We start from the raw sequence: 12,557 nt of genomic DNA, 5'->3' as shown, positions 1-12,557 counted from the left end.
GTGATGTTTAAGGACCCAGAGATCATGAGCATCCAGTAGAGTTTTATGGCCTTGACCCTTACGCACAGCCCTTGTTCCAGATTCTCTGAATCTTTTGATGATATTATGCATGGTTGATGATGATAACTTAAAAGTCTTTTCTATTTTACGCTGGGTAACACCATTCTGGTATTGCTGCACTATCTTTCTGCGCAACAATGGTGGAATTGGTGATCCTCTTACCATCTTGGCTTCTGAGAGACACTGACACTCTGAGAAGCTCTTTTTATACCCAATCATGTTGTCAATTGACCTAATTAGTGTTAATTGGTCTTCCAGCTGTTCGTTATATGCTCAATTTCCCTTTTCCAGCCACTTATTGCTACTTGTCCCAACTTTTTGGGGATTTGACATTGTGAAATTTTGAATCAACAAATTTTTTCTTTAAAATGTTACATTTACTCAGATTAAACTTTTGATCTGTCATCTATGTTATATTACGAATAAAATATTGACAATTGCCATCTCCACGTCATCGCATTCAGTTTTTATTCACAATTTGTTTAGTGTCCCAACTTTTTTGGAATCCGGTTTGTATATACTTTTAAATATATACATATATACATGTATATAATAACCAGGAAAAATCACTGTGAAAAAACTGTGAAAAATCACTGTAATGCCACTTGGTTGTTGATATGTGCTGCTGACTGTCCATGATGCTGATCTCATGCTGCTGATTATTTCATGTTGCTGTGTTCATTGGTCCTCATCTGCTCACACAGACTCATGTTTGTACTACTCTTGTTTTGGTGCAGTTTTTGTACGATTAGTGCTTAGTGTATTCTCAGTCTTGTGTATTCTTAGATTAGTAAATGGTAAATGGACTGTACTTATATAGCGCCTTTCTATCTTATTTCAAGATACTCAAAGCGCTTTACACTACAATCTGTGTCCTCATTTACCCATTCATACAGCACTCTACTAGATCTCTACAAAGCTAATTGAACAAACCATTCTAATTAGACTAATCAGAGCTTTAGTTCACATTCAAACACTGATGGACACACATCAGAGGCTATGAGTGGTTCAGTGTCTTGCCTTGGGACACTTCAGCATGTGATTGCTGGTGGATTCGAACCCCCAACTTTCGCATTGGAGGACGATTGCTCTAACCACTCAGCCACAGCTGCCCCTTAGTGAATGTAGTATACTCTTAGTTCATGACTCAGATCTTACTAATGTTTTTCTTTACAATTTGTGTTTTTTGGATGTAACTGGGACCCTGTGTAAATAGTTTCATCCCACCTCATGTACCACGTGTGGTGTGTATGACAAATCTCTCTGAATCTCTGAATAATATGTGTTTATAATTGACAGTAACAGTTCAAAAAGGTTTCTTGGTAAGCAATATTGTGGACTCAGCACTTATCTCTTCATTTCACAACAAAACCTCTGAAGTACTGCGAAGAAAAAAAAACTACAAACCTTTTTCTATTTTCTGAAAGTTTTATCAAACTTCATGAGAAGTTTGGCTAACACTGACAAAAAACAAACTAACACACAGACCAAACTAAAATTGGTTTCAGTGGCAGCCTTACTGCTGTGAATAATAACAATAAATATACATTTATTTTGACAGTACTTAAAGAATGTATCCTCATTAGAATGCAGATGATCTCAGGGAAAGTTTGTCGAAAACCAGTTCACCTCCCTTCTGTTTCCAGTTTGTCACTCTTTGTGAGAACCAGGCAGACAGGATCAGGTTCTGTCGTGTGGTGTCATGAGTTCTGTTCTGACAGAGTCTGGCAGGTCATAGTACATCCTGCTCACGTCAAACTCTGTTCTGTAGGGCAGCAAGTCCAGCGGTGCAAACTCATCATTCTTTCCTGTCCACACGGTTAGGGAGTACCTGTGAAGGACATGTGAAGGACACGTTTCAACGAGTTTACAACCCTGATGTGAGTCACATTCTTTTTCTTCACACACAGCTGTGGGATAAGTTTAAAATTATTCAGTCAGAGGTTTCTGTCCACTCATCATGAACCTGAATGTCTAATTCCTTTTATACTTTTAGTAACTGATTAGAATTTTTTTCCCCCGGGTGAAATGAAACAAAATTCAACTTGAATTATTTTTAAATACAGTAAATACATTTAAATCAAAGTCAAAATTATTGCTGAAGCACATTTAAAAACAACAGGTTTTTACCCAAGTGCTGAACATTAAAATGCAAAGGCAGAGACTGAAAGGAAAAAAACAGCAACAACAATAAAACAAATTAATTTAAAGCATCAGAAGAGAATTAACATAAAACAATAGAATAGAACAACAGTAACAATAAAATACTAAATCAAATCACACTGGGTTAAAAGTCAGAGAAAACAGGTGTGATTTTAAAAGAGATTTAAAAGCAGGAAGTGAAGTGGCCTTGTCAATAAAATAATAATGTTGGGGGGCAGATTGTTCCAGAGTTTAGGGTCCACGACTGAAAAAGCCCGATCTCCTCTGAGCTTCAGCCTGGTTTTTTTGGTATAATCAAACACAACTGGTCAGATGATCTCTGCACTCAAGGAGGAACATACTGCATGTTTAAAGTAGCTCAGAGAGATATATGAGGGTGCAAGACCATTTATGCACTTAAAGGTCAACAGAAGAATTTTCAAATCAATTCTGATATGTGCAAGGAGCCAGTGAACAGAGAACAAAACCTGTGAAATATAATCAAACCTACAAGTTCCTGTTAAGAGTCGAGCTACAGCATTTTGGACGAGCTGGAGACGTGAAAGAGAGACCTGACTGACCCCAACATAAAGCGTGTTACAGTAGTCCAGTCGGGTTGTAATAAAGGCATGGACTAGTTTGTCAAGGTCAGATCTGGTCAACGCTGACTTAAGATTAGCTATCTGCTTTAAATGGAAGAAGCTTTTTTGCAGAACAAAGTTAATCTGTTTATTAAACTTAAAGTCAGAGTCTAAAACCATCCCGAGATTTGTAACAGACTTCTTAAGACATAGCTCAAGAGAGTCAAGTCAAGTCACATTTATTTATATAGCACATTTAAAACAGTAACTGTTATCAAAGTGCTTACCAAAAAAAAAAAAGATCACAGCATCAAATATTAATAACAAGATATTACAGCAACATGAATAAAAGCATAAGTCAAGTCAAGGTTTACAGGATCAGAGACAGCAGTAGAACTAGGGCTAAACACAATAACTTCAGTTTTCTGATTGTTAAAACTTGAAAAGTTCAAAGACATCCATGTCTTACTGTCATCAAGACATTTTAACAGAGGGTGAATGGAGCAGGAACGAATGGGTTTTAAGGACAGATAAATCTGACAATCATCAGCATAACAAAAAGAAAAAACATGTTTCTTCAGAATAGATACCAAAGGAAACAAGTACAATGAAAACAGGAGTGGTCCAAGAATCGATCCCTGCGGAACCCCACAGGAAAAAAGCACTGAAGCAAATAATCAATTACCAACATTAACAAAAAACGCCTGTCACTCAGATAAGAACAGAACCACTCTGTACCTGTAATCTCAACCCAGTGTTCTAACTGCGATATAAGGATTTTTTGGTAAACACTATCGAAAGCAGCAGTAAGGTCTAGGAGTACAAGTATCACAAACTGACCAGAGTCCCTTGCTAAAAAAATATTACAGACCCTTACTAAAGGTGTTTCAGTGCTGTGTTGTTTAAAACCAGACTGAAAGATCTAAAAAATTCCATTCTTAGTCAAAAATGCATTTAATTGAATAAAAACTATTTTCTCCAAGATTTTAAAAAGAAAGGGAAGTTTTGAGAATGGTTTGAAATTTGAACAAGTTAAAGGGTCAACCAGGTTTTTTAATTAATAGATTTAATTCTGCATGTTTCAAACATCAGCAATCACACTTGTAACAATACAATAGTCCCACACTACTTTGCGGTTCGACTTTCACGGACTCGCTCTATCGCGGTTTTTCAAAGTAAGATTGAACACGAGAAAAAAAATTGTACAGGACACGATTGTCAATTTTAATATGACACGTGATTGGAGCAATACTGGATACAGTAAGAGTCAGAGATTCTTTATTGTCATTCACACCATGTGGTACATGTGGTGGAGCAAAATTATGTACAAAGGGTCCCAGTTACATCCAACAATAAAATGTAAAGGAAAAACAATAACATCCAAGATGTGAACTAAGAAAAACATCAACTAAAAATACACTAAGCACTAATAGCATAAAAACATTACGTCGAACAGCAGCACGAACATGAGCATGAGTCTGTGTGAGTAGATGAGCACGTATGAACACATCAACATGAAACAGATCAGCAGCAACATGAAACAGATCAGCAGCAACATGATGTGATTTTTCACAGGGATTATTCTGGTTACAGATTCATAAGCCTCAGGGTAGAAGCTGTTCCTCAGTCTAGTGGTTCTACACTTAATGCACCTCAACCTCCTTCCTGAGGGGAGCGGGGCAAAAAGTGTGTGTGCTGGGTGAGTGGGGTCCTTCATGATGCAGGTGGCCCTCTTCCTACATCTGGAAGTGTAATGCCCCTTTTCCACTGTCACGGCACGGGTCAGATATTTCCGGCTTGACGCATGTTTGAGGTCTTTTCCATGGTTCTTGGGACCGGCTCACCTCCCAGAATTCTGGCCCGGCTTCTCAAGGGGTCCAAGCAAGCCGAGCCGTGACGTCAGAAACACTGTCCGTCACTGATTGGTCGGGGGGAGGAGTCTGTGGAGTCTTTCCAAACAACCCGATCCGCCATTTTTCTCTACCGCCTGCCATTAGTGATAACGCGAGGAGCGTATCTTTTAGTATTTTGAAGCTATACAAAAACAATAATATCAAAGCCGTGGTCAAATGCAGAAGTGCAGGTGTTGTTGTGCTTGGTGGCCGACGGAAAAAAGTCAAAGCGAGCTAGATGGAGCGATTGGAGGGTGGTTTGGACACAGCTACTGCTCTACTTGAATCATTTATAGAAGATGGTGAGTGTTTTCTAACTTTAAACATATTTTAAGTTACTCATCCCATCGGTTCTGAACATATTTTTAACTAACAAAAGAGGCTGATGTCATAATACGACATCGGTGCTAAGATGCTAAGCTAATTTGCATAAACGCTAACTGTCCTCCGGTCCTGTTTCTCACTGTATTTTATCCAGAACGTATTTCAGCGCGTGACGGTTCGTCTCTAAACTCCACATTAAACCCTCCAAGCCTCCCGGCTTCTGCTCCTGCTCCATCAGCGGAGTCTACACCTGACAGGTCTCCATCACAGCCCACCTGCACCTCACAGAGCAGCACAATGCTGCAGCCTTCTGTGCTTGATAAGAACAGATGCAACATGTTCCACATCACTTTATTTGTGCCGATAAGGACTTGCTTTTATTTTATTTTTAAAGTAAAAAAATAAAATGTTAATAAATACTGAATACGCACCACATGTTGAACATGTGGTGGGATGAAATTATATACACAGTGTCCCAGTTACAGACAACAATAAAATGTACAAGAAAAACAGTAATAAGATTTAAGATATGAACTAAGAAAAATATCAACTAAAAAACATCTACTAATAAAACACTAAGCACTAATAGCAGTAAACAATCAAAACAATACGTCAAAACAGCAACACCAACTTGAGTTTGTGCAGCCTTATGAATATCTAACCAGGAAAATCACTGTGAAAAATCACATCATGTTGCTGCTGATCTGTTTCATGTCGCTGCTGATCTGTTTCATGTTGCTGCTGATCTGTTTTATGTTGCTGTGTTCATTCGTGCTCATCTCTTCACACAGACTCATGTCCGTGCTGCTGTTCGGTGTATTGTGTTTATTGTTTTTATGCTATTAGTGCTTAGTGTATTTTTAGTTGATGTTTTTCTTAGTTCATATCTTAGATCTTATTACTGTTTTTTTTTTACATTTTATTGTTGGATGTAATTGGGACCCTGTGTACATAATTTTGATCCACCACATGTACCACATGTGGTGCGAATGACAATAAAGACTATCTGTATCTGTATAATACTTTCTGATTCATATATCCATTGTTATTATTATATTATTTTCATTATTTTTAAATTCATTTATTTTTCATTTTCTCATTTTATCAGTTTATTATTAATATAGATATTATATCTGTTAGCTGCACCTTTCTTTGTTTTATGCATTTATTAAAAAACAGTATGTAGCTTGAATTAACTACCTTTTTCTTCATTCTAGTCAAGAGAAAGAGATAAGAGTCCAGTAAAGAAAAGTCTTATTTCATCACTGAATGAACATGAAGAACTGAACCGGACACAGCAGGAACAACACTTGTGTCTTCTTCTGGATGAGCCCGTGAGACGAGGGACAGACACAATCATTAGTTGGACGCAGTATTTTTTATTTTTGTACATTTTTCACTTCTTACTTTTCCTATTAAACAATTTTTTTCTTAAGTGGTGTCCTTGAACATTAAATTTCCTAAACAAATTTTACAATGTTAAGTGCATATAGTGTTTGTTTAAATTCATACTGGAAGTTGAGAAACATTTCCAATTGCATTTGATCTTTAATGAATCCTAAGAAAAGATTACTAGAATCTGCTCAACTGTTATTATGTTATAAATCTTTTGGTTCTAGGATGAAGTGAGACAAACACAGTCAAAAATTCAGAAAAGACAGTTGTCAGTTATCATTTATCAGTTATCATTTATCAGTTATCGGACGTAAAACTGTGGCCTGAGAGATTCAGCTGAAAGTCCTGGTGCACCTTTTATTTGAACCTGCAGAGATTTGAACAGCTGATCTGAAGCAAACAGGCAGGAGTTCAACTGAACTGACCACTCCTGCTGTGTTTGATGGTCTCCTCCTTCACCATCCATCCATCCATCCACCCATCCATCCTCTTCTGCTTCAGGGTTGTGGGGGCAGCAGTTTTACCAGGGAGGCACAGACATCAACAGCCACCTCTTCAACTCTTCTAGGAGGACCCCATGGTGTTCACAGACCAACTGACTATTTATTAAGTAATATCCTGATGCATGCTCAATAATTCAGGTAGAAAAATCTAAAAAAGTTAAGTCTGGTCCCCTGGACATTCACAAAACAAAACAAAAAAAAACAATAAATTTTATAATAAATAAACAATAAATGTTTTTTTGTTTGTTTGTATTGTTTTTTTAATGTCCAAAGGACCAGACTTAACTTTTTTAGATTAATAATACATTTATGTTTTTAAATTTAATGAAAGACAAACCTGGGCAGCACGGTGGCGCAACTGGTAGAGCTGCTGCCTCTCAGCGAGCAGGTCCCTGGTTCAAACCCCGGTCCAGGGGCCTTTCTGGGTGGAGTTTGCATGTTCTCTCCGTGCATGCGTGGGTTTTCTCCGGGTACTCCGGTTTCCTCCCACAGTCCAAAAACATGCATGTTAGGCTGATTGGTAACTCTAAATTGTCCTTAGGTGTGAGTGAGAGAGTGAATGGTTGTTTGTCTCGTTTGTCTCTGTGTGGCCCTGTGATGGACTTGCGACCCGTCCAGGGTGTACCCCGCCCCTCGCACAGTGATTGCTGGACATGGGCACCAGCGACCCCCGTGACCCAAAATGGAATAAACGGGTAAAGAAAATGGATGGATGGATGAAAGACAAACCTTTAAAATTTAAGGACAACATTTAATCTAATTGTTTTCAAGTCTGTAGCTTATTGTAAAAGCAGTTTCAAAGATTACAGCACAGTGTGATGTTTTGTAATTTTAACATGAACCTTGTGCATATCTGTAAATAATAAAAGTGAAGATATTTTTAATACATCTTTATTGTAAAAATCTATACTAAAATGGAAAACACATGGGTTTAAAGCAGGCAGGGAAGGCAGTAAGATAGGATTATGAATCAGGTTTAAAAGTTACAGCTCATGAGGTACTCCATTAAAGCGTGACATGTCTTCCACAACATCGTGTGACAAAGCCTTCAGGGTGTTCTTCTTCTAATACATTTAGTTGTGGCTAGTAAATAGTTTAAGGGAGCACTACCGCCACCAGGTGGTAAGACGAGTTGGATTCTAGTCCCCGCCTACAGAGCCAGTCCAGAAGTGTACAGTATATGGAAACACAACGACACACGAGCCGATCTGAGCTGATCTGAGCTGACCTGAACTGACCCGATCCGCACCGCAACAGTGGAAAAGGGGCATAGATGTCTGTGACGGTGGGGAGACTGACTCTAACAGTCTTCTGTGCAGCTTTCACTCTCTGCAATGCTTTTCTTTCTGCAGCTGTGCAGCCTCCATGCCACACGTTGATGCTGGAGCACAGGATGCTCTCCACTGCACACCTGTAGAAGGAGGTGAGAACTGAGCTTCCCAGACCAGTTCGTCTCAGCCGCCTGAGGAAGTAGAGTCTCTGATGAGCTTTCTTGATCAGGCTGGTGGTGTTGTTGCTCCAGCTGAGGTTGTCACTCAGGTGTACACCCAAGTACTTGTAGCTGGAGACCACTTCCACCGCAGATCCTCTTATGTTCAGGGGGGTGTAGGTGTGTTTGTTTCTTCTGAAGTCTACAATCATCTCTTTTGTCTTCTTCACATTGATGTGAAGGTTATTCTCTTTGCACCAGCTCTCCAGGTGTTCCACCTCTTGCCTGTAGCTGGACTCATCATTGTTTGTGATGCATCCCACCACCGCTGTGTCATCTGCAAACTTTACAATATGACAGCCTTGACGGGTAGCTGCACAATCATACGTGAGCAGAGTAAACAGGAGGGGGCTCAACACTTTTCCCTGAGAAGAGCCAGTGCTGAGGGTTATGGTGGAGAAGGAAAAGTTGTGGATCCTCACTAACTGTGGTCTGTTTGTTAAGAAGTCTAGTACCCAGTTGCAAATGGAGAGGCTTAGTCCTAGTGTGAATAGTTTGTCCATCAGGGATCATGGTGTTGAAGGCAGATGTGAAGTCCACTAAGAGCATACGGATGTAAGAGTCTTTCTGCTCCAGGTGGTTGAGCTCAGTGTGGACCACAGAGGAGATGGCATCCTCTGTTGATCGGTTCTCACAGTATGCATACTGATGAGGGTCCTCGTTGATGTTGATGGTTGTTTTGATGTGAGTCATGACCAGTTTTAGGAAGCATTTAGCGACTATCGGGGTGAGGGCCACTAGCCGATAGTAATTCAGACCAGTCGCTGTAGAGCATTTTGGGACTGGGATGATGGTGGCAGTGTTCAGGCAGGTGGGTACTATCTCATGGGTAAGTGAGGTGTTAAAGATGTCTGCCAACACCTCACATAGCTGATTGGGACATTCTTTCAACACTTTTCTGGGGATGTTGTCTGGGCCAGTTGCCTTGTGTGGATTAATCCTCCTGAAGGTACTCCTTACTTCTGCTGAGGTCACGCTGAGATGCTCTTTATCTGGTGGTGAGGTGAGTCTGGTGCTGGGTGGTCTGTTCGGGTCTTCAAAGCGTGCATAGAACTTGTTGAGGACATCAGGCTGAGATGGGTCTTTGGGGCATTGTTCACTCCTTCCTTTATAATCTGTTATACACTTAATGCCCCTCCACATGCTCCGAGGGTCTTGTGAGATGAATTGACCCTCGATCCTCTGTGCATATGTGGCCTTGGCCTTCTTAATATCAGCAACCAGCTCTTTCCTTGTCCTACTCAGCTCCTCTGAGTTTCCAGACCTGAAGGCAGTGTTCCTGGCTTCCAGCAGGGTGTGCACCTCTGCATTCAATTCAATTCAATTCAGTTTATTTATATAGCGCCAAATCACAACAAAGTTGTCTCAGGGCACTTTACAGAAACATTCACATACATAGAAGCCAATTAGTAAAGTTCTCTATCTAAGGATACCAGCAGACAAGTTGAATCTTGGCTTTGTTGTAGTCTCCCATCCTGAGCAAGCATTCAGCCAATGTTTTCCATTTGGGTAGCTTTTAACATATCTGATGGTGGAGATGGTGTCAGTACATGTACTAATGTAACCCAGAACTGAGGATGCGTATTGGTCCAGATCAAGCAAACCTCCATTTTCAGCAGCTTCTCTGAAAACCTGCCAGTCTGTTTAATCCAAACAATCTCTCAGTATGGGGCCAATGTCCTGGATCCAACATTTAACTTTCTTTTGTACCGGTCTGGAGCGTCTCAGTGGGGGCATGTGAGCAGGAGCCAAGAAGACTGAGCTGTGGTCTGACAGTCCTAGGTGGTGGCGGGGTTCGGCTTTGTATGCATCTTTTACGTTTGTGTAAACACGGTCTAGCGTGTTGTTCCCACGTGTTGGTATGCCCACATGCTGGTAAAAACTTGGGAGGAAGTCCTTTAGATTCACGGGATTAAAGTTTCTGGCTACCACATAAAGAGCCTCAGGGTGTTAGTTCTGCAGAGAACTTAAGATATCGTCGAGCTCTTGTAGGGCGTCATTAGCATTAGCATTCGGTGGAATGTAAACAACTGTAATGAAAGTCACAGTGAACTCGCGGGGTAGATAATGTGGCTGACATTTCACTGTTATTTGCTCTAAAGCCTTCGAGCATGAGTTTTTTACAACAGTACAGTTCGTGCACCAACTTTTATTCACGTAAATGCACACTCCGCCTTCCTGTGATTTCCCCGTTAGCTCGCTGCAGCGGTCCGCTCGGAAAAAAAGTCTGTCATCCAGCTGGAAGACTGTATTCGGCGTTTCACTTGTAATCCATGTTTCCGTGAGGCAAAGCACTGCACACTTCATCATCTCTTCTGAGGCGCCCGCTCTCAAGACGAAGCAAATCCATCTTGTACAGTACTGTACAGTAGGGGTTGAACAACTACATATTTTTTAAACTCGACATTAACATAATAAAACTCGAGTAGAACTCGAGTACTTGATGACATCATAGGATCTAAAGATACAAAAATAAATAAATAAATAAAACCGCAAAAAAGGTAATAATTTACCAAAAAAAGACCAACAAAACATTGGGAGCATATATTATGTTCCTACCATTTATCATACTGCAAATAAGTCACAGGAAAAACTAAACTATTAGTTATTATTATTAAGCTGCAAAAGTAAAAGAAACATGCGGCACGTCAAAAATGAAACTAAAAACAGTGGGGCGGACAACCACCCCGCACCACCACAAGCTGTGGTGTGCATTAGGTTTAGTTTTAGAGATTAATATTTTTTGCTTTTTGTTTGTGAAACAAGGTCAGAGGAAGCTGGTTCTGATTCAGTCGATTGGACCCGGTGTTACACCATATTCTGTGACCTGCAACAGTGCATGCAACACCACCCCCTACGGTCACAATATACGGTGGTCACAGAATATGGTGTAACACCGGTTCACAACGAGCTCCAAACAGTCAGGAAGTTGATTCATTTTCTGTTTCCTTACGGTAGTTGAACCGGAATATTCATCTTTAGTGAAATATTTCCATACTATTGATGTATTTCTACCTGTTTGCCAAGACTGGGCTTGCTCCACTCCATCCGTCTGCTTGGAGGAATCCATTTTGTAACCCGCGCCTGGTGCAGATTACGTGACGCAATGACGTAACGGTGACGTAATGACGTAACCACGAATACGCGACGTGCAATAAAAAAACGATAGATGTCCTAGGAACCTGTCACAGTTTACACTCTGTTTTTTCCTTTTCTCATCACTCTGTTCACTGTTTGGCTTTTTCTTCTCTGCTCTCCTGGGTTTTTCCTCTGCTGCTTCTGCCAGCCTCTTTACATGCCACACCTCCCTCTCTGATTGCTGCTGATGGTTTCCACCTGTTTCTGGGTGTAAATATGCTTCCTGCTTTCTCCACTACATTGCCAGATCAACTGCTTGCTTCCAGCCAGTTATCAAGCATACTCTCTTTGTTCACAGCTCTTTAATCTTGATCCACGCCTGTTTCCTTCGACCACGCTTTTTGCCTGTCTCTTTTGTGCCTCAGCCTTCTGACCTTGTTGATGACCTATGCCTGTTTTTGGATTTCGCCTTTGCCTCTCCCTATCGGTACTGTCTCCTCTTCTGATCCCATGTATGAACCCTGCTCATCCTTGACTTCGCCTCTGGATTTCCCTTGGTCTCTGCAGCTCTGTGTCTCCGCTGGAGCGTCCCGTTACAACATAAAAGGTTAGTGTTTCATCAGACCGTCTGTATTCAGATAACTACTCGTTATTCTGTCAAACACTAATCTTTCCCCTCTGTATCATTTTAGATACAGTTCCTACCCCTGGACCTGAGACACCAGAAGCTGTTTATTTACATAATAAACATTTTTAAAACCTTTCTGAGTCTGTGTGTAGGATCCTCTGCCATCAGATCTCTGACAGAACTGATGTGTAGATTACTCGAGTAGTCTGTTAAAGCCCTACTGTACAGTAAAAAGTTAACAAAAAAAATAAAATACTTGGGACAGGCGCCACCATTGTGTAGTTTTCTCTCAATAAGCCTCCACTGTATCCCCGCTCACAATGACTACATTTCCCAAAAGCCAACAGTGCCCTGCCCAGAATCCCTGTTTCCTTCTGCTGAAATACTAGAGGGAAATATCCTGATGCATGCTCAATAATCCAGGTAGAAAAATCCAAAAAAGTTCAATCTGGTCCTCTGGACATT

General features: G+C 40.6%; 1 protein-coding gene across 1 annotated transcript in view; it reads right to left on the bottom strand.

The window, feature by feature from the left end:
• Positions 1–1,587: 1,587 nt before the first annotated feature.
• LOC119413575 (protein FAM151B-like) overlaps positions 1,588–12,557 on the bottom strand; it is a 32,743-nt gene continuing 21,773 nt past the window's right edge. The window contains exon 2 of the mRNA XM_037680630.1: positions 1,588–1,891. Within this exon, the coding sequence (XP_037536558.1) occupies positions 1,741–1,891 (151 nt within the window). The 3' untranslated portion in view covers positions 1,588–1,740. The remainder of the gene's footprint in view (positions 1,892–12,557) is intronic.

The sequence above is a fragment of the Nematolebias whitei genome, chromosome 8, assembly GCF_014905685.2.
Source record: "Nematolebias whitei isolate Nwh7 chromosome 8, NemWhi1, whole genome shotgun sequence".
Lineage (NCBI taxonomy): Eukaryota > Metazoa > Chordata > Actinopteri > Cyprinodontiformes > Rivulidae > Nematolebias > Nematolebias whitei.
Note: the sequence above shows the minus strand (reverse complement) of the source record. Positions and strands in the feature narration are given on the sequence as shown.